The sequence below is a fragment of the Solea senegalensis genome, linkage group LG4, assembly GCF_019176455.1.
Source record: "Solea senegalensis isolate Sse05_10M linkage group LG4, IFAPA_SoseM_1, whole genome shotgun sequence".
Classification (NCBI taxonomy): Eukaryota; Metazoa; Chordata; class Actinopteri; order Pleuronectiformes; family Soleidae; genus Solea; species Solea senegalensis.
The window spans coordinates 17,452,180-17,474,894 of record NC_058024.1 but is presented as its reverse complement, the minus strand read 5'-3'; the positions used below and the strand labels follow the sequence as shown (position 1 = coordinate 17,474,894).

Below are 22,715 nucleotides of genomic sequence, written 5' to 3'. Positions count from 1 at the left end.
GGGAAAAATGCCTTGTTTATGAAAGCCAAATAAAAAGTACAGACTCTGAAGAGGAAAGAGCTTCAGTTAGTCTTTTTACAGTGTTTACCAAATGGACTTTGTAAACTTTAACATCATACATTTTTCTCTGTCACATGTAGAATTGGTTTGATTAGTTTAAAATGTGTGATATTTTTTGAATGACTAAAACAGTGTAACAGGGTCAGTTATTACAGCACACTTGTTACATACTGCAATTAAATATGCACCTGTTACTCGTTTAATTTTTAATTTCTTTCATGTTATAATTACACATTAACTGATAGTTTTGTGTGACTTACCTTTTTAGTTATAGAAAAATCTATGCTATATATAGATATAAAATGCTATATATATGTATATATATATATATATATATATATATATATATATACACACACATATACATGTATATGTATATATATATACACATATATAGTATAAAACCACTCACCCTCAGCTAATCAAGGAAGGTTCAAATATATTTTTTTCTTTACAATGTTGAAATAATTTTTATTTAAACAGTGCAAATCAAAAGAAAGCAAAGAAATAAATATAAATCAAACAAACAAAAACAAATTCTAACAAATTTGGATACACAAATTAAATTGTCACCTTTCTTCAAAAAACCTTGTCAATTTAAAGTACACTTTTATTGTCTGCTAAAAAGGCACAAAGTAAGCTGCTTTGCAATCAAGGCAATAACTTCACATAGTCTTTAAAATCAACTTGTCCATCATAAAATACAAAGGCTGATTTTGAGAATTGATTGACAAAAGATACATTTGCATGAACCAGTTTCAACAAAAGTATCGAGAAATATCCAACATGCATGTTATATTCTGGTTACACAAAATCCCCCTTTGGCATGAATACGATTAACCCTTGCTAACACCAGCTCAATACTTAAAGTTAGCAATTAAATTAGCTTTTTGAACAACTTGTGCGTGTGACAGGAAAGCATCTGTTGCATCTGTCACCTACTGCTGTGGACAATGTGTCCAGCAATGTGGTGTGCTTTTTAACTTTTTTTTACATCATACAAAAAGGCTCCCATAACAGAAGGACGAGATTCAAAGCCATATCTCTTTCATATCTGTTGTGTCTTAAATCTAAAAATATATGATGACAGATGGCTGGTCATTTTACATTATAAAAACTTATTTAATATTTTTCAGCATCAACTTTATAACATGGTCTGTCTGCAAGAGTAAAAACTTATTTTAATACTTTTAATACTATTTTAATACTACTTCTATTAATGATAATAATGATGTATAACTTATCCCTGGCATATTCAGAGGCATATAGAGTAACTATCCTATATATTTAATAGTAAGCGAGCCTTTATATTGTTTACAACACAATGAGGATTAGTTTTGTCAGTTGATTGATTTCTTGTCGCTCACATGCGGAAGAGTTTATGACACTAAAGATAAAAACTCCACTTCAAAGCTTCAACATGCAATACAAACAGGAGCTTGAGATAAACGGGTACAAAGGGGATTTTGTTTCCGTGTTGCCTCATTTCTATTGTTTGATTGATGATTGTACCCAGAATGTCTACCAACATCGATTGCACAAAGACGAAAGAGGTTCTCATCTTCACTCAGAAGCAGACATAGCCACTAGTTTCCTCTGGGCTGTCAAAGTCGATTCCTTCGCACAGGGACTCCTTCAAGAAAGGAAACAAAAAGTCAATGACTCTCTCAAATTAATGTCACACAGCAGCAGATGCTATTCTAGGAGACTAATAGCTTCCTCAACTGCCCATTTGAAAAACTAGGTCATTACATCAAGTGTGGAAGAGCCAGAAGAGTGGTTTGTTGCACATTCTGAAGAAGTAATTTATTAAATCCCTTTCTGACTCTGTTTGATTGGCTGCAAGTCATGGTCTTGCTTCACCTCAACCAAGACTGAAACAGCCTAGAATTAGTGTGATTGCATGTGAGTGCAGTTGTGTTTTTGCCATTATATTACCATTTTAAATACTACTAAATACTAAATAAATGAAGTATCTAGCAAATGAGAGTTTCATGAAGTTTTATGTTTCGTTTTGCAGCCATTTAATGAACAACCAAAGAATCCATGTGTGACGGCGAGTTCCTGGCAGGATGTTGAGATGAAATAAAGTCAACAACTGCTTACACTGAGCAAAGCTTACATTAGGTTAGAGAAAAACCATAAAGACACTACTGTGATAACATATATTGACGTGGGTTACCATGACATGGGTTGAATGACAGGAAAGAAAAATGAAGCGTTGGCTGCGCAAAGTCTCCAAAATACTCACAGACATCTGCTTCCTATCCGCGGCTATAAGAGAGGTTTGGAGAAAGTGGAGAGAAAGAGATAGAAATGTGGAGATGGGCTGACGCACTATGCCCACAAGGCAAGGCCAACAAATATACAGCACAAATATGCACTTTTCAATTTTTAGCACTTTTTGGTTGGTTTCAAATCTGACATTATGTATTTATTTTCCTTGAAGGTCCAGTGTGTAAGAATTAGTGACATCTAATGGAGAGACTGCAGAATGCAACAAATGGAAGACTACACTGCTCACTCCTCCATTTCCCAAGCCCATCAGGGAACTCTGGTGGCCTTCACATGACCTAAAGCATGTAAACACTCTTTACTCTTCCACTGTCTCTGCTGCTACATTTGCATGGTAAGCTTCCAACTCAAAAAGTGAAACATGTCCATTTAGGCTGCTGCAGGAACACGACAGAGCAAGATGGCGGCCTCTCTAAAGTTTGGTCCTCGCCTACAGTATATAAGGCTTATTCTAAGGCTACAGAAACCAAACAAGATTACGCAATTATAGAAACATACAACATTCAATTTCTGACAATAAACCCAACTAAATGTTACACAGTGGACCTTTAAATATCACTTAAATGTCTGTGTGTCTTTTATATTCCATCATTAACTTTTAAGGCTAACATACTGGGAGCTTCGCTAAGGGAATGAGAGAGAGACACATGCTATTCTGCATATTCAGGCTGGAGGCAGACCAGTGGTGAAGCAGAAGTCATGCAAGACAAACACCTGACAGCCATAATATTAAGAGAAACAAGCAACTACTTCAAACTATAACACATGCCCACGACAGAGACAGACAGACAGAGATGAGTTCCATGGACTTCAGGTTCAACACAAGACACTTAATCATCAAGAAGATCCAAGACTGAGGCGAGGGAATGCCAGACACAGTGTTACAACTGTGGTGCGAGGTAACTGATTAGAGTTGATGGTGGCTAATTTAAAGGGGGAGCCTGTGACTCTTTTACTAACTTGGCTTAGCCGTTCCTCTGGCATCAGACCTGCTGTGGTGTGGGCAAGCGGTAGCCAAGGGGGGTTACCCGCACTGTAGAGCCTGGGACGCCTGAGCTGGTCATGACTGGCCAGGGGAGTGTAACTATTCCTCCGAAGCATGGGAGCAGAGTCCCATGGAATTTTAGCCTGGTAGGAGATGAATAAAATACCGCAGGTGTTAAGGGGAATCCTGACCAGACACAACCAAGCAGACCAGCTCTCCACAGAAAGAGGTAAGATAAAATAAAATAAAGATAAAAAATAAAACTTGAATCAACAGCTCAAATACAGGAGCTTTTCATACATACATTATATCTGTGCATAACATTTAAATGCAGTCAGAGCGATGGTCAGCCAAGCGAGGGAACAGGAACAGCCATTGCTTCAATAGGGGTAGAAAATTAAATTAATTTCTCATTCATTCATTCACAGCTCAAGCCATATAAAAGGCACATGTCACAACAGGGATATAAGCAAGAGGCTGTCGTTGAAAAGTCCGGCCTATAGTATGTTCCTTAACCTCGCTGGAGAACGTCATGAGGTCAGGAAAAGAGACAAAAAAGAGACAAAGTTCAGGACATGGGAAAAGTTATTTATGGTGTACTTAACTACAAAGCTGTTTGTCGTTTGGATGACACTCTTACTGACTTACTGACTTGTTTTGTGTAAGCTAGAACGTGAACAACATGGGTGTAAGAAACATTACAATATTTTATGGTGTGATACTGCATCGATTCTTTCACACTCTGTGTTCATACATGGGAAATATTCCTGACAGTTGTTTGATGTTGTATTTAAGCCTCTGACTGCTAGTTTAGTATTGAGAGTTTTTGGTAGGTATATGTATCGTATCTCCAGGTTCTTGCCAACACACAGCCCTAGTGGACAAAATGGTGAAAATATGACTTAATTACCAACGTTGGAATAGAAATAAAAGGGGAATATTACCGATGGGTTCTTCGGACAGCAGCCATTTTTACGTCAATAAAATCCCAGGTGTCAATTATCAAATTAACGGTGGCTGAGGTCCATTTTTCTTCTTCAGTTTCAGGGTGCATGCTGGTTCACTGTTACACTGTCCTGACTTACATGAGCTGAACTGAGCCACCGTTAATGTGACAGTAACACCTGTGCTCTTCTTCTGAAACAACATGGTTGTCACATTGAGGATAGTTGCACACTCACTCTCCTGTCCACACATATTAACCCACTCTACCTTATTTATTGACATGAATCCCATTGAGAGAGTCTGCCAGAACACAGAACATCGTATACTACGTGACTGCACTGTCATTTTTTAAATTTCAAATATGTAGAACGAAAAACCATCTGACTCAAAACAGCTCTCTTTTATGATCATTATTTAATCATCAATTCAGGGCTGTCAGCATCTGTGACTGATGAAAAACTAATTAATGATAAAGACATGAAATGTGACAATGATCAAATTATGGGATGACAAAGCAAACGTCATTCCCTGCAAAAGGTTTATTGAGTTTGGTCTTATTACAAAACAAATGTTAATTTCACAAGCAATTCATATTTAACCACTTTAAGGGCTGGAGCCAATTCCAGCTAACATCGGGCGAAGTGCTATAAAAATCCTTTCATCCTTTGTTGCTTGTCCTGCTTGTGTTCTTGATGCTTTATATGTTTCTGCTGCAAGGATTTGCATGGCTATTAACTTTCCTTTTGTAAAGGATGAAACAAATGTGCACACAAGGCAATTTAAAAGGAAGCAAGGAAGCTCCTTTCCAATGCATTTAGAGAACCAGATCAATCCTTATCACAGCTTCATTTAGTATTTAGTTAGGAGACTGTTCGACTGCAGCCAGGGCGTTAAAGAAGCAAGGCCGCACATACAGGGGATGAAGTGTGAGTCGAACTCAACTGCATTGAACTATATGACAAACCAGAGCCTGTTGGACTGTGGATTAAAGGTTATTTGCTCATTCATTTCTGAATTATTTGTGTGCAAGTTAAGAAAACATAAACATTTTGGACATAAAAAACCCCACCCGTGGCTTCACTTCACCAGCGCTGAATGCACATTTATGCAACAATATGATTTCTCATCTGGAGTTGGAGCAACTTACAATGTGCCGGTCGCGGTGCGTGTTTACAGCCTCCACATTAAGATAAAACTTTTCCACCTTACAACCTAGAAGTACAATAGAGTAAATTTCAATTAAACAAAAAAGAAAACTAAAATTAAATTAAAATTTAAAAATCTATTTAAAGTCAAGCTACATCAAAGAGAAGGACCTACCATAGGCAACAGGGGTAAGCTTGAGCACTGTGTGCAGCGGACATCTCATGTATGGCAGATCTTCTGTGAGGAGACAAACCACCAGTCAGTATCTGTTTGTAACCTTGTGTGTGCTCAACTGGTGCATGTCTTGTGCTTTTTCTACCTGCACTTTTGTCCAGAAAGTAAGCCAGCAAACAGCGCATCACAGCCTGGTGGCAGATAACCAACACATTGCCCTGTCTCTCTAGCTCCATGATAACAGGCTCCAGACGCTGAACAAGATCCTGGTAGGACTGTTGAGCCAGAAAGGATATATTTAAATGTTTAAACATAAATAAAAACTATTATTTAACTATGAACTTGGATAACTTCTTAGAGTAACAAAGTTCAGTAAGAATTAGGGCAGAATGATGTGTGCAAAGCTTTAGGATTGATTGACAGAGCTTGCCAGGTTACCTCTCCTCCTGGGTAGCGATAATGGTACTTGTCCTGGTCCCTCAAAGCAAACTCTTCAGGGAAAGTTTTCTGGATTAGCTCATAGGTCATCTCCTCACACACTCCCTGGAAAAGGATAAAAGACAAGATACAAGAAGTTTATTGTCATATGCACTGTAAAAAAAAACACAGTGTTTTAGACCATGCAATAAAATTCTTACTATGCCAGTCTCTCTCTATATAAAACAATACAAATCTGCAAAAATAAAAATAACAGTATTAAAAAGAGACATTAAAAAAACATTAAGTGCTCTGATGGGAGTGTGAGTTGAAGGGACAGAGTGTTTAGTAGTTTGATGGCCTATGGGCACAAGCTATTTGTCAGTTTTGTTGTTCTTGGACAAACATTTGTTTTTAGTGGAAAAAAATTAAAATATAATTTTCACTTTGATGCCATGATAACATAAATGAGTTTGCTTAGACAGAGACAAGATAAAGACATACAGTACTTTGGGCCAAAATGATAGATGGTTTTTCCTCTGTATATCTAAAGCAGAGCTCCTGTGAAAGTGTAGTGGCTTGTATCTTTGCAAAATGTGGGCAATTAGATTTGGGCACTGACCGCATCAATCTCATCGAGTATCTTCCACTGTTCATAAGGAACCCCAAGCTCCTCTGCCGTCTGGATGGAACTCCTCAGTTGGCTTGTCCACACTTTCAAATCTGACAGTTTCTGCTCTTCAATGAAATCTCGCAGTGCATGGGCAAACTGCAAAATGTGACAGAAACCAAAAAACAGGTCTTAGATCATCTGTCTGTTCATAATATATTCATAATGAATCAATTGTTTTTAAATGCTTATTTATTTATTTATTTATTTACTCTTCAGTGTTTTAATGATTACAGTACACAATCATGGGCAATATAAGAAATATAAGAAATATAAGAAAATAGAAATCCGAATATAAATAAAAATGGGTAGTCTAGGCCTATGGCAGCATAACTAAGCGATAGCTCAGAGTTCTCTTGAACCCGCCCCTAACTATCTAACTAAAGGCTTTATTAAAGAAGAAAGTTTTAAGTTGAACTTTAAATGTGGTGAGAGTGTCTGCCTCCTAGACCCAAAGTGCGAGCTGGTTCCATTTGAGCTTTAGAAAGTTTTACTACCATGTGTGTACATACAGCTGTCATTCATTGATATCCACATTTCAAATGCATTATCTCTCTCTACATCTGAAAGTTCTTTCAATGTTTTTTTTCAATTACACGTCTGCCTTACGTTAATCATCAGTGGACAGAGCCAAAAGGGGAAATGGAGAAAATGAAATGTGTTAAAGGTCAACATTCAGATATTGAAAGAGGCTTTGCAGTTCATAAAATGAGGATGAGAAAAAAGAACAGTAAATCACACCTGTTTCCCTCGGGGAGAGAGTTCGGAATCTCCCCCGATTTGGCCTGCGATGTTGTGGTTGCTCTCTCCATGCCGACACACGTAGATGGAGTGAGAGTGCACATGGATGTTCATGAGGTAGTAGACAATCTTACTCTGTATGTAGTCCTGCACCCGATTCACCAGAAAACGTCGACCCACATTTATCACTTTGATAAAAGACATATCCCTGCAGGTGGTAATAAACCATATAGGTGAAGTTTGCTCACTGTCACCACCTAGTGATCATTTTCTAAATAGCAAGGTACAATTCTCTAAAATGAAAGGCTGCAAACTGTGTACCACAATGTAACATTATTGCTCCAGTAGTGTTTAAAACATGTAAATAACCTAAAATCTGATCAGTTCTTACTTGTCATAGTCATCGGAATCTAATGGTTGATATGTGACCTTGTAGCACTCGATTCGTTTCAGAAAGTCATCCATTACTCTCTCTCTGTGTGTCTCAGGGTAGTCAGGGCTGGAAACCTTCACTTCCTGTTATACGTAAGCAAAATGCGAAAGCAAAGTGGTTGTTACATGACAGCACAGATAGTATGAGTATTAATAGATAATGAGTCTGACCCAGATGTGAAGTCAGAGGATTGGCTCTGACTTCCTGTCTGGTTGTGTGGGTAAACATGAGATCATACCAGAATATTAGCAGCAATGACGTCTGGGTCGTCACACACTGACTCCACAAAGAAAACCTGTTAGGAAAAAAAGAACTGAAACTGTCCACCAACTCAATGACAATAGTCAGTGAGCCCAAGCTAATATTTGTGCCAAATTTGAATGGATTCTCTCAAGGCGTTCCTAAGATACTGATTTCAGAGCTTTTACACACAAAGTTTCCTCACTCCTACCTTGAATGCATTTTCCTTCACAAAGGCTTGAATGAGGTCTCGTCTTTCTCTTGTTGTGTTTGTTGCATCAAAAACCTGTTAAAAAAGATCACAAACATTTCTTCTTATACAGTATGTATATACACTATACTGTATGTGCACTGTGGGTGTCAGTGTTTGTATGACAGTTTTAGTATTTACCAAAACATTGCGATCTATTATGACCTACCTTTTCTCACTTGCTCCTCCCTACTCTCTATCTCCCCCCCACACGCACACATGGCTTCAGAGGACATTGCATTGACTTAGATTTATTTCCTGGAGACTTACTCTAACAACTACTGGCCTAATCCTGACCCCAACCTAACCTACTTCAGCCTAACTTTAAAACACCTTAAAATCTAGTCATTTACATTACGGGGACTTGATTTTTCTCCCCATAAAGCCATAATGGGACTGTATAAAGAGATGTAGGTCCCCACAACATAAGGAATAGACACACACAGATGTGAGGTACAGGCATAGAGTAACTTACCGCGATCTGACCTCCCTCCTCCGTCAGGTAAGCTTTCACGTCCTGAAGTGCTACCAGAGCACACTGTCTGCAGGAGAGAGAGAAAAAACAGGAATAAAATCCTCATTCACTATGATCCAGTAGATTTTGTTTTCCTGTGCACAGATGCTTCTGTTCTTATATTGCCCAGTACCTGGTGTGGCATTCTTAAAAAAAAAAGATCTCACTCTCTTTCTTATTTTTGTCTTTTACTTATTTTTTTTCTTGCTGATAAAGACCGGAGTGGATTGAAACCACTCATGGACACATGAGCTTAGTTTAAACAAAGATTTACTAAGCCAAAAAACCAGTTAATTCATGGGCTCACTGGTGATTGTAGGTGGATTTTGTTACAGTCAAGCCAAGCTGGCTGCTTCCTCCTGTTCTTGCTCTTAGCATAGCCAAGCTGTAGCTTCAAACACAAAAGCATCAATCAAAGGCTGATTTCACAGAATGATAAACTATTCCTTTAGCCTCAGCCGACTGAGACGCCAAAAAGCAAAAACGCAGACTGTGTGAATTGATCACAGCAGCTGCTTGATCAAGGTTAGACACTGGTGTCACCTGCAGAGTGACAGCAGCAGCCTGTTTGATATGTGGGTAGGAATTTAGTGCTGAGAAGTAGTCGAGAGTCTTGTCACGCTTTTATGATAGTCACACAGGTCAAGTGCTGTTCCAAACATGACTACCAGATAAGACAGAGAGGGAAAGTGACAGCTACTGTATATCCTTCGTTCCTCTATTTGGAGAAACCAGTGGTGATTTTTAATAACTGCGCCTGAGCACAAACTGATAAGCATTGGACAAATGTTATCATGCACATGCACTGTTTGTGTATCACTGTTGTTCAGTGATAATACTCACTATACTTCACTGAAATGTGACTTTCACCCAGTACACCAACGAATGCCCCGTTTCATATACGATGAGTGCCACGGTGGGATTGCAACTTACTTCCTGATTTTCATGGCTTCTTCGTTGTCGTGACGGAAGAAATCGTAGGATTTATAAGCTCTGACGGCCTCCCTGCGGTACACGCCCAAGTTAAACACTGCAAAACGGACAAAACACATTAACTTGGCCCCCACAGCCCCTCCTCCATTGATTGCTGTTATTTAGATATATTTAAATGTGTATGAAAGTGTTGATTTCAAACAGTTGAGAAGGAAAGAATAAAGTTACGGTGCCAACAAAAGGCTGAAGACAGGACCAAACCAGTTGTAATTTGAATGATGAGCAATTAACTTAATGGTTTTAATTTACAGAGGGGACAACACTCTACCTTTCGTCGGGACTCCGATCCAGTTGAGGTACCGTGTAAGTTTCTTTGACATGTAGGTCTTCCCTCTTGCAGGCAGGCCGATCATTACAATCATGGTTGGAGAATTAGTCATGTGGGAGGCCCACGCTGCACAGCAAACATTTATATATTATATATACAGTTACAGTGCTGTGGGGAAAAATGTCCAACAATGAAACTCTAGGTTGTATTTCAAAATCTGTCATTTAAATAAATGACCTTAAAGCAACACAGTAACTAGGCCATATGTGCCCCTTTAGACACATTTGTGGGCTGGGCTTGAAAGCAGCATTTTAAAAAAATAACTGGAAAAAGTTCCCAGGAGAGAAAAGTAATTTTATTGAGAACAGTTAGTGAATGGCAGAGGGCAGATTATATTTTTATATCACAGGCTTTAATGTACGTTCCTTTCTCTTTTTAAAGTGAGACTCGCCCTCTTGAGTGAAGAAGACCTTTTAACTTTAGTAAGCTGGAGCTTCAGCAACACTGGGAGGCGACTTCGAAACAATTAGGGAATTGAATTCCCAAATGAAAAATCCAAGGTCTCGCATTACAAAATGCACCTGTGAGCTTAAAGGCAGTCAGTCGTGAGGAAGAAACTCATTTAAATCCAGATGTGGTGTTTACTTACAGCACTTCTTCTCACTTGTCCTCTGGTCCATTTTCTTGGTTTCTGCCGAGTTTGTAGAGCCATTGTCAGTCTGAGAGTTTGACATGCTGAAATCTACTTCAGAGTCAGTTTGAAACTCGACCTCCATATCTTTTATCCAAGCTGAAAGACATGAAGAGTTAGGAGTGACAATACATGCAAATGTCTTATTGTTATTGTTATTGTTTATGACAGTGTTTCCATGGCAACACTGGCTGCTTCTCTCCGAGTCAGAGATGCAGAGGATGAGGAGTAGCCTAAAGGAATGTGATTTAAAGAAAAAGGAAAAGAACAATCTGATGGCAAGGCAATCAACTTGGCTCAAAATATGAGTGCTAACAAGACAAAAAGGGAGCAAGTCGACACGATTTTCTGTATTTGACTTAAGGGGAATACTAATGCTGACACGAACGTACACAACACTCACACAGGACACGTCACATTTATTTATTTATTAAATACTTTACTTGCCTTACTGGTATAAGCAGATGCTCAGCCGGACAGAGGCGCCTGTATGCCGTTAACCACCGTCGCTACAAGGATCTTCTGTCACATTCACCGGGAATTTGTGTCCAATGTAGAGGACGCAGAGGCCAGTGTGTTCGGCCTGTCCTTGGCGCTTTAGTGTCTCCTCAGCCGGTTTGTGTCCTTCCAAGCCGGAGGTGTGCTTCTGCGTCAGCTTCACCCACCTCCTCCCCCTGGTTACCGTAACGTTGGTAACAGATGTGCAGCAGGATTCTTCGTCAAGGCTTTAATAGACCGCAGTGCAAGTCACCTTTCGTGGAGCTGAGCCAGATATGTTCTTGTGTTGGCATAGCTTCTTTTTTGAGTGTTTTTTTTTCCGTTCTTTATCATTCATTTGACTTTGATGTGCATACGGTGGAGGATCAAAGACAACTGCACTTTCTACTTTACAGTAACACTCAAAAGAGTTTCAACCACATTTGAAATATTTATCTTCCACCTTTTGAAAACAAATGGAGACAGACACCGTGCATCTACTTTACAGATCAGAGGCAGAAGATGAATGAAGATTCCCTCCCACAGTAGCCATGGCAAACCAGACCAAAGGTAGACAGTCTTGTTTTCCTCGTTTGTCCAGTTTCTTATGTTGTGTGGCAGCAACAATGGCCCTCATCCAATGTCTACACCTGACACACAGAGGAATTCGAGGGCCGATCAATGCTGCCAGCAGATTTAATTAGTTGGAAATACTGAGTCAGCATTTACAACTTTAGTTCCAGAGAAGAAAACGATTAATCCTCTGCACATGATCAGATGAGAACAAAGTGAAGGTAGAACACAGGCATTAAAAAAACAAACTAACAACGCCATCCATGGATGAGTTTATTCACCTTTATCAAACAATTTATTTTATCATAACCATAATCTCTTTGCATAGTTATTTTATTTTACAATGGTCTGCAATATAAAAGGCTGATAGTGCTCAAAAGTCATGATTTACAGTCAGGTAACCTTACAAGTTTAAGTGCTATAACAGAATCCCAAATAAATAAAAAAGCTACTTACAGTCACAATATTTCCTTATTATTAAATAGTACAAAATGGTTAAAATCAAGGTAGATTCCTATGAAAGTAGAGCAGGGCCAACAGATAGCATTCTTTATAGTTATATAGCATTAAACTAATTGAGAAAAAAACAACCTTAATAACCCACATCTTTATCTACAATTAGTTTGTCACAATGTGTCCACAAACATTTATAATACACAGGTTGGAAATTTGAATGCCACAGAGGCCTGAACTAATGTCAACTCATGGCTATATTTAACAACATGCTGGGGAACATTCATGGGTTATGAGAGGTTAGGCACTGGGCTTGTGCACTTAACTGTGCATTTCCAAACCAGCTTCCAGGAGCCAGTGACGGTGTGTGAGCGATTGTCAGAGCATCTCAGGCTTGTGAACTGACGAAACTCAGACGTTTGAGTTGAAAGGCACAGATTAGGAATATACTGTCAGTAGGGTTGCACTTCACACACTCTGGTCTCCAGTGTCCGACTTTTAGTGTTTTTTTCTGTTTTCACATTAAGGCTTGATTTTCCATAGCTGGAAATGAAACAAAACATTTCATCAGTGTAAAAAAAAAAGATGACTCTCACTTCACAGGCATTTTACAGAAAAAACACACATCAGAATACAACTTTGTCTACACCATCCCTGGTTAAAGCTGGAGCTAAATGAACCTTCATCTCAGGTCTAATTGTGCTTGGTGTGACTGAACACAGCCTTCATCCATTTCATCCATTGTTCTTGTACCACTATCTCAGAAACACATGGGACTGACAAAGTTTTTGTAACACGTGGGGGAAAAAAAAAGAGTCCACTCACTCTAATGTTGAAGCCGAGCAGGTCACTGACCACCGCAGACACTGCGGACAGGATGACCACTTTGGTGATGTTATAGATCAGAGGGTTTACTGTCAGACCCAACAGTCTGAACGGAGTATCCAGCTCCTGAGAAGATACACAGAAATCAAATATTTTTTGTTTTTAATTTGCTATGAAAAAGTTGAAGCAAACATTGTTATGAGATTCAATGCCACTGACAAAAAAATACTACATCAGGGCTTCATTATCAATATTACACATGACATAAGCACATTTCATAAAACTGTTTTTCATGGGGTAACTAGTTGTGAGAAAAGTTACCAGTTAGTTAAGTTAGAGCAGTTTTGTTTGCTTGGTACAGAGTGACTATGGTATACAGTAAAGACTGGAAACTGGGTGTAGATCTTTTTGATAAATCATTTAGCTGAGTATCGAGACAAAAATCTTTTTGTCTTGTTTATAAAAACCCTACATTTTCTGCTTCAGCATATTTTGACTGATTCATTTTGAGAATAAAAATGTGTAAACAGTTTTACACATTATAACTAGAGAAAGCACCAATCCCTGTGGATTGGTTACAGCCAGTTGACAAAAGAGTCAACATTAACAGAAACAGCAAAAAAGAAAAGACCATAAACATTTCTTTCTTGGGTCATACCATAATTCCCAAGAAAATTCCATTCACATCCGTCCTATTTTATTATGCTGCTTCACAGACAAAAGCAGCCTAAAACATACAACACACCCTTTGGCAGAGGCAACAGTGATAACACCAACACAACTGTGTGATCAAATACAACAAAACAATTTCATAGTCAACTGGAAATATGGGCTGGGAAAAAAATTCACTCACCTTCATCAGTTTTGTGGCAAGTTTCAAAACGTTGTTCACTATACTGAGTTCTTCTTTCTTATTGGGCTTTTTTTCCATCTTGAGATACAAATTGATCTGAAACCAAAATAAAAACCAATAGTCAATGACCCACTGTTATAAGTAATGAATCCACTGATGTTGTGTTAGTCACAGTACTGAGAAACAACATGTATTGTGCAATGATGGCGTGGCTTCACCTGCTCAGTGAGGAGCACTGAGGAGTTGCTATATTTACAGTTGGTCTCTGAGCCCAGCGTGGCCAGTCGTAACAGAAATAAGATGAGGGACGAGGCCCAAACCATCAGCTCCCAGTTTGTCAGCGACTCCAGGAATGTCTTGTGGCTGTGCAAAAGCTGAGAGCAAAAGCAGTGGCAGTTTAAATTATTAATACCAAGCCCTTCGTTGTAGGTGTTCTTTATGAAATACACTGCAAAATAAATGTGTTATTCTCTTATGTGCACACTGGGTGTCACCATTGTGTTGCTCAAGTTTTCAGCTTCTAAAGGAACGTGTGTGACACTGGAAGAACTGATGCACTGGTGCAGAGGTTTATGGGGCATGGTAACGTGCTATTCTGAATATATGTGGACTTATTGCTCTGATAAGTGGAATTAATAAACAGATCATTTAACAAAAGTAACAAACATGTGGATCAAGTTCTGGGTTACAGACATCAACTGAGGCCCTACAATTATAAACGCTCTTTCGGGATCAATTTCTCACTTGAATACCAGAGAGAAATCTGACAGAACAGTGCAAAATAAGAAAATGACAGTTATTTTAGCATTAAAATTTTTGATGATTGTGTTCATTCAACGTTATCTTAACACAAACTGTATAACATACCTGAGCACAGATGATGAATGAAATGGAAAGTGCCAACAGGAAAATAGAGGAGACAATGACATCAACAGAGCGCTGGGGCCCTCGTCTCTGCAAGGAGACAAGGCAACTCGGTGATCCACCAGAACAAACAAAGGCAAATCAATGCATGCCAGCCCTCTAGTGGTAAAAACCAAAATACACTCATAAAAGAACAGCAGTGTGTTGAAACAGGAAGACTACAAACCCTGAGAAATGAGCGCAGGGACAACCACATCTTTATGTTCTGCACTTTCTTCAACCTGAAATGAGGAATCTCAGATTTCTTGGCCTTGCGAGCTGAAGTGATGTGGCTGAAGTACTTGGCAAATAAAAGTCTCTGTTGGAGAAAATGCAAACGTTCACTGTAAGTGATGCAAATCACTTGACATCATTTAAATCATTCATTTATTAGAGACAACTATGTTTTGGAACAACAGTTCCAATGATGCTTTGGTGAAAATGCAAGAATGAAGAAGAATAAAAACCCAGTAGTGAGTGAGTCTGCTGTAAAATACTAAATACTAAATGTATTTCTTTACATTTCTTTCTCTGTATTCAACCTGCTAAATTTCTTTGTATTTAGCAGATTGGGACCACGAAAGTCCAACATGTTTTTTTCAATTCCTTTTTGTGCAATAATCAAGGCTAATAGGATTTGATGACAGAACACTTCAAAATGTGATTAGGTATGACTCTAAGGTGAAGGGGTGCACTCATATTCAATGGGTATGAATAGTGGTATAATGACAAGATGGTTTAAATAACAGGTTTACTACAAAAGACAAAGCCATAACTGGGAATAAAGCACAGGAGAATTCTTAGGACCAAAAAAAACATATACCTGTTTGTACGTTCTCTCGGCCACACACATCATGAAGAAGAACAGTCCAGTGAGGCAGACTCTTTGCACCATTGTGATGAAGAAAAAAGTGTAGGTCTGGACATCAGTCGGCCCAACCACAATTTCTCCTAGCTGTGCCAGAGACAGTGAGCTGAGGGACAACTTCTCCAGATGCTGAGCCAAGCGAAAGGCGACCGGAAGCAGTGCTAGGGTGGCAGTCATGAGTCCGCCAAGGACAAGGTAACCCATACCCTGCTCCACTAACTTAACCTGTCAACAAGAGTGACAGACCAGACCAGACCAGACAAGATAAAAAAAAACATAAACATGTTCCTGTGAAAAAAGGAAGTTTTTCTGTGACAATTTACATTATAATATTACAGTAAAATACTGCATTATTTACTACAGTAATACCAAGATAATAGCTTGGTCGGGAGAATATAGTCAGTGTAATTCCTCAACATTAAAATGTTTGTGACATAAAACTGAATTTGAGTTAAATCCATTCCACTAATGTGTGCTGGACATAACCAAGCTATTACTTGGCAATTACCATTAAAAATAAATTGTATAATTATACCATTTCCCTAAAACAAAATGATTACTATCTTGTTACTGTACTGTAATGTTAAGTGTTACCAGTTTTTCATTTAGTCTGCGCACAGCCAGAAGATTATTGTATTAAAATAACCACAGGGAGTTAAAACCAACAGAAGGTTTACCCGTGTAAGGATGATCCCACTGATCTCCAGCACAGACATATCTGCTTTCTTACACTCGCCCTGCTCCCATATTATGGCACTGACACGGTCCTTGGATGGGTGACATGCCTGAAGCCAAGATAAATGGCCCTGAAATGAAAACATGATGGAAAATATATATTTAGTGCTTGAGTCCTTGTTGAAAAAAAAACAAACAACCAACCAACAACAATATGTTGACAGAGTAATTCTATTTAAACCACAGATCAAACCCGCATTAAAGGTTTAGGATGATCTTACTCCAGTGATTCCCTGCTGTAGGCCGTCATCATCACTGCTCAGTGTGGTTGTTTGAGGAAGTGCCAAACCAGAGGTGAACCTCCCGTCCCCATCGCTGTCACTGCTTCCTGTAGAGGCAGTGTCAGGCCCTTGGAGAAGCTCCTCCCACATTGTGTCGTCAGTGTCGGAAGCAGGACGGGAGCCCATGCTTGGCCTGAGGCGGTCCACCGCTCGAGGTGCCACTTTTATGGAAGCTCCAATCACTTCCTGCTCTCAAACCAAACAGTGTAGACAACATTTTCTTTTTAATCACTACTGATTCTATATTGGAAGCAAAGAAATGACATGTGTGTTGTATATTACACATTTAACTCCATTTTCACTTACTTGAAGAGAAATATTTACTCACCTGATGTCTTACTGTAGGTTTGGAGTTAGATTTCAGGCTTCTCTGTCTAACAGAAGACACAGACGTCGACCAGGTTGTAGCAGGTTGACTGTCTTGATGAGCTGATGGGTAAATCTTTTCAACTGATTCTACTCCCTCCTCTTCCTCACTAGAGAACTCATCAGATGCCCCAAAACCTGACTTTGTTTTTTTCTGTAAAAGAACACAAAGACAAGAATAATTATTTGCAAATATATTCCAAAACATAAATGCTCAAATATTAGTATTCTCACTTTTTTTCTATAGTTGAATAACAATTTATTAAATTAACATGACATGACATGCTTCAAGGGGCCACACGGTGTTGTAGTGGTTAGCACTCTCGCCTTGCAGCGAGAAGACCCTGGTTCGAGCCCCGGTTGGAACAAGGGCCTTTCTGCATGGAGTTTGCATGTTCTCCCCGTGTGTGCGTGGGTTCTCTCCGGGTTCTCCGGCTTCCTCCCACAGTCTAAAAACATGCAATGTGGGGTTTAGGTAAATTGGACACTCTAAATTGACCATAGGAGTGAGTGTGAGAGTGAATGGTTGTTTGTCTCTAGCTGTATGTGGCCCTGCGATGGACTGGCGAACTGTCCAGGGTGTACCCCGCCTATCGCCCGATGTAGCTGAGATTGGCACAGCACCCCCCGCGACCCTCTGGTGGAGGATAAAGCGGTTAGATGATGACTGACTGACTGACATGCTTCAATTTTAGCTTTGCCTCCTTCACCACTATGATTAAATGGTAGTTAGTGGCTGCTGTCTTTAATTGTAAAAACATCTTATACAGCTCAGAACGAGAATCCTCTATCCTCCCGTTGTTTACTAAAGACTAACCTACCCTCCTCTCCTTATCACTGTATGATTGCTCTCCTTCTTCAAACTGCCAGGACTCTTGTGTTTGTGAGTCCTCTCTGTCATTTTTTTCTTCATATTTTTTTAGTCCTCTGCTCTTCCTTGGCCTAAAGGAGACGGAACAAAAACAACAACAACAAAGGCAGTCAGTGACAAGAGATGGTGAGGAAGGTCCTGTGTAAAACCAAAGGAGTAAATAGCATTACTGCACGCTGCAGGTACAGTCTGTCTGTGTGAACAATGTGTAATAGGCATAAGCCCAGAGGCTAAAGTATGATAACACAAGCAAATAAATGTGCAGTGCTTAACAATGAGAAAATGCACCTCCTTCTGCGTGCAGGGCTGGTGGTGGTGCTGCTGGCAGCTGGACTGCCCGAGGGCCACCTGCTGGACTCCGTTGACACAATCTGGCAGTGCACGGTGCCCAGCAGCAGCATCAGACAAACAGGTCCAAACACCTCACTGGCATTTGCCCCGGGGACCTCCAAGTACAACACCACTGCTGCCACTGCAGGGAGAGAGCAAAGCATTTGGGCATTAGCAAACAAAATGGTCTCTGAAGGGAGACATTATATCACAATGTTTACTAATGAGATCTTTCTGTTCTCAACTGGGTATTAACTACAACAAATGGAAAGACCTAGTATAATGGATTTAAATATAACTCAAATTTTAAAAAGCCAGTGAGCTTTTACAGTTTCGTGTCTATTTAAATAAAGAGAAAAACTATTTAAGGACTTTCTAGACAGGTTTCAGCCTGTTCTTTTTTCCAAAGAACAAAACTAAAGAATCATTTTGGATGAGAGGTGAAACATCTTCAACTTAACTCAGGCAAGTCCAGTCACCTACAGCTAACCACAGAATATGACTAGGATGTGGAACCTTTACAGACATATTGAGAAGAATGTTTTGTGTTTATTTCCTCTTAATAAAGAAAGGGTAATTTTGTTCTCATGACTTAGCTGAACAAAAGAGAACATAAAAATCCCTTCAGCACCAGTATGAGAGATGTCTGTTTTTATACAACCACAAAAGACAAAAGGCATGCAAATTCTCTTGTATTCCTGGCTGTGCTTACCATCCCTGCACATGCATGATTTGTAAGATAAAAGTCAAGAACGGACTAGCTTCTATTTCCAACAACTCCAACAACCAATTTCAGTAAAAGATGAGAACCTGCAGAGCTCAAATACTATGTGAACAAGACCATTGTCAAGTCAGTTTACAACATAGAGTCTATTATTTGAGTTTTCGGTCACCTTTAAAAATAATATTTAGATTTCAGTCAATTTTCCAAGCCTGAATCTGAAAGTTAGGATTTAGTCTCAGCAATGCTAACCTTGCATGAAGTAGAGGAGAATGATACATGATGAGATGGACTTGGAGGTGACCTGGATCCACCAATGGAAGAAGAATGGGAACAGCAGCACTCTAACCAGACCTTTTCGTGTCAGAGCTGTCCAAGGACTCTCTGGTTTGGCTTTGCTGAATGTGGATCCTGTGGGTACAAATGAGTCCTCAGATTCATTTAAACTATTACACATATGGCCATATAACATATTCCCACTCCACACAAGATATACTACTGTTTCTACACAATATGTCTTTGTAAATGAAGTAAAAAAAGGTTAAGAGTTTAACACAAAAGATCATAAAGCTATGTAGATGAACAGGAAGTTGCAGATCATATTCACAGAGTATGTGGCTTTAGATTGTGTGTGATACGAATATAAATATTTACTGAAAATAACAACTGGTGGACGACTTATTGTGATACATTCTTACCTCTTACTAAGTCGACATCAATGAGGTCTGGCTTGATATAACCCGTCTTCTTTGGTTTGCTGTCCAAACCCTGAACGAATGGCAAAAAATACTTCAATCTAGTGTTAATTCAAAATGGAAATGCAGTCAGAGATTTGTAGCGTTCTTACATTTAGATCTGCCTTCTCCAGAGATTTCTCCCAGACTTGTTGATCATAGGCCCCGATCTGCAACAAAGACAAAACTTTTTATCGTCTTTTATCTTAACTGCGGGAATATTTAATATGGATCTGCCTTTTTTTTTATTTCAGGCTGATGAATTGTAAGCTAACAGCAAAGGGTTTTAATACTTCTAGAAATGCTTCACTCTTGACAAACTAATACAGAATCTCTCCCAGTTAGAAGTTAAGAAATTGATTTTATCTCAAAAGTTTAAAACATCTATTACATTCATGGGACCTAGCAAATATCCTTTAGCTTGACTCTCAATTTTTTTTTATTAGTTATGAACTTTAGGTTTGCACTTGGTGCTAAATGTCTTCATTTAGCTTTGCTTTTGTGTGTTCAAAACTTTGCCATTATAAAGCTTAATTTCTTTCTTCTTTTTTTACCAAACATCACAAAACAACTAAGAATATTTTGCATCATGTGTTCATCAAAATAGTTGTTTTCTATTCATAAATATATATTTTTTTTCAATCAGAATTTTATGGGTTCCTCCTTGAGTCAAACCCCACCCCTCCACAAAAAGTTTGTATGACACCAAAAATATAACCTCTTACGTGGAAGTAATAAATAAAGAACATTTTTCAAGGTCATTGAAATAAATAGCCTAAGCAGAAGTTTGAACTCTGGATGTGTCACAATTATTTTGCTGCCTCACAGTTTCCTGTAATGCAATATTATGAATGCCAACTGCTATTAAACACAATAACAACCAACAAACATGTATTTTGTAATAATATAAATACAATAATAAAACATCTAAAATGATTTTCTTTCTTGGGGTTAGTTGTGTTCATTTCAAAGCTTTAGTGTGTAACCTTTCAAAATAAACAAATGTCCACAACATTCAAATAATTGCCAAATGTGCTTACACAAACAGCTCCACATGACTCTGTTCCTCAATATTCTGTTTTGTTTCTATGTCTAAGGTGACATAGAGTGATGTGTTTTACATTAAGACTGATTGAGGGAAGGATGAAAGATAACAGCTACACAAATAAAGTGAAAACCTTATCCTTGGTTCTCTGAAACGTGAGTGAGGTTCAAGATATGAAAACAGTGTTGGGGCAATAGAAGTCACTCACTGGACCTGTAAATAGTTTTGTTTCATGTATCATGTATGTCCTACCTTCTCTTGGTACCAGGCTATCCCAGCCATTGTGGTGTGAAGCTGGATCCAGTGAATCAGGAGTTAAGTCATCTTTCACATAGAGCACAGGAGAGAAGGAGGAGGGCCGAGCATCAATCCACAACTACTCATTTAACAAAAAGGCAGCACAGCCATATTCAACCTGAACATAAAGCAGAACAATGGGGAGAACAACAGTTAAGAAATCAAACAGGATATTAAGAGGATCCATTGTTAAGAGCTGCACAATACATCAACTGATCAGTTCTGTAGTAAAAACCCAGCTACATCTCTAAATCCTCCCAAGATTGCTGTAACTATAATTACTGTAATTCTTCATATGTGGGTATGGGCCAGTCATCTCTAATTGTATGAAGTACAATTAGTGCAAAATGCAGCAGCTCTCTGTCCAGTTCAGGATTTATTTTATTGCTTGTTTTTAAGGTTTAACATGGACTGGTCCCAACCTATTTATGTAACTTGGTACATCTCCAACTCCTGTCTGAGTCACGAGATCCTCAAACCAGGGAGTAGCTGCTGAAAAGGCTTGAGCAATGGTTTACCTTATTACACAAGAGTCGCCCAGACCAAACACACCTCTTTTCCTTCAACTCAGGATGAGTTAGACAATTTGCCTTTTCTATTGCACTCCCTCATAATATATATACTTATGTCTGTTTTGTATTAGCTTGCATTTTGGTTTGTTTTTACATGTCTTTACCTTTTGTTTATTGTGCCTGTGTAGCACTTTGATCAACTAAGGATGTGCTATATAGTTGAGAATTGACATCAAGGGACGTTATCAGTCCTTTCAACATATTACCCTCAACTGTCTGGTCATCACTTTGATGACACCTCATTTCCCCCAAACCAATCCCCTGAAAGTATTATTCACATTGATGACCATACATGTAAAACTTCAGCTGAGTTCCTAGTAGAGCTACAATGCATTCAGTTCTCTGAACATGTAAACTTTGTTGCTGTTGCTGCTGAGGTATCATCATCAATCACACGATTACGAGCATACACGGTTAACTAAGTGAGCTAACGCTAACAGTAGCCGCCGCTTACCAAGTAACCAGAACAGCTTACCTGAGATGAAACAACTCGCCAGGATTCGGTTGAGTCCAGCAGGGACTTTTAAGAATCACCACGAACTGGCCTTTAAATCTCTGTCATCGGTGTCGGTGATGCTGTTGCAGCTGTTTGTCAGATTGAGCTAACTGTTAGCTACGCATTCTGTGCAATAACCGACAAGTTTCGCCACGACAAACCAGTTGTAATTTCAATTTTTTATTTCTAAGTTGTTGTCGTTGTCAATATGTGGCCATTTAAACACAAGTTTATTCCAGGTGTTTTCCAACTTCATTCCTGTTAGCCGTTTAGCTCATCTTCCGCTTCCCTTTTCCGGGGTTTGTTATGCTGTTGAAGGTATTCTTTTTTACCCTGGGTAAGGTCTATCAGGTGGGATTCGCTTTATCTCAGGCTGCGGCCGAAATCCTTATATCTTGCGAGAAATTAATAAATGGGTTAATATTTTTTTGTAGTTCTTTCAAAACAAATATTGAATTTATGACCCGTGTTGGAACCTCAAATCAGTAGATGT

The 22,715-nt window shown here is 38.9% G+C and overlaps 2 protein-coding genes across 6 annotated transcripts; both read right to left on the bottom strand.

Moving 5' to 3' along the window:
- Positions 1-656: 656 nt before the first annotated feature.
- pfkfb2b (6-phosphofructo-2-kinase/fructose-2,6-biphosphatase 2b) lies at positions 657-11,471 on the bottom strand. Of its 5 annotated transcripts, none has more exons than XM_044024125.1 (17): positions 11,270-11,470; positions 10,781-10,921; positions 10,132-10,257; positions 9,804-9,900; positions 8,832-8,898; positions 8,318-8,392; positions 8,105-8,161; positions 7,825-7,949; positions 7,434-7,641; positions 6,645-6,791; positions 6,044-6,148; positions 5,751-5,880; positions 5,606-5,668; positions 5,433-5,497; positions 3,316-3,483; positions 2,312-2,334; positions 657-1,693 (listed from the first exon to the last, which is right to left on the bottom strand). In XM_044024125.1, the coding sequence occupies exons 2-17, from the start codon at positions 10,905-10,907 to the stop codon at positions 1,624-1,626; spliced, it is 1,653 nt and encodes a 550-aa protein (XP_043880060.1). In that variant the 5' UTR covers positions 10,908-10,921; positions 11,270-11,470; the 3' UTR covers positions 657-1,623. The 5 variants fall into 5 exon arrangements, with proteins under 5 accessions (XP_043880060.1, XP_043880061.1, XP_043880062.1 ...); XM_044024126.1 differs by having other exon boundaries at positions 11,275-11,470; XM_044024127.1 differs by lacking the exon at positions 2,312-2,334 and having other exon boundaries at positions 11,270-11,468.
- Positions 11,472-12,132: 661 nt separating this feature from the next.
- On the bottom strand, positions 12,133-22,715 carry phtf1 (putative homeodomain transcription factor 1). Its single transcript, XM_044024669.1, has 17 exons — positions 22,202-22,715; positions 21,110-21,272; positions 19,926-19,982; positions 19,777-19,846; positions 19,331-19,489; positions 18,316-18,499; positions 17,978-18,098; positions 17,119-17,310; positions 16,731-16,976; positions 16,452-16,580; positions 15,730-15,999; positions 15,094-15,225; positions 14,871-14,957; positions 14,222-14,377; positions 14,004-14,099; positions 13,151-13,276; positions 12,133-12,868 (listed from the first exon to the last, which is right to left on the bottom strand). Exons 2-17 carry the CDS (start codon positions 21,137-21,139, stop codon positions 12,848-12,850), a joined length of 2,076 nt encoding a protein of 691 aa, XP_043880604.1. The 5' UTR covers positions 21,140-21,272; positions 22,202-22,715; the 3' UTR covers positions 12,133-12,847.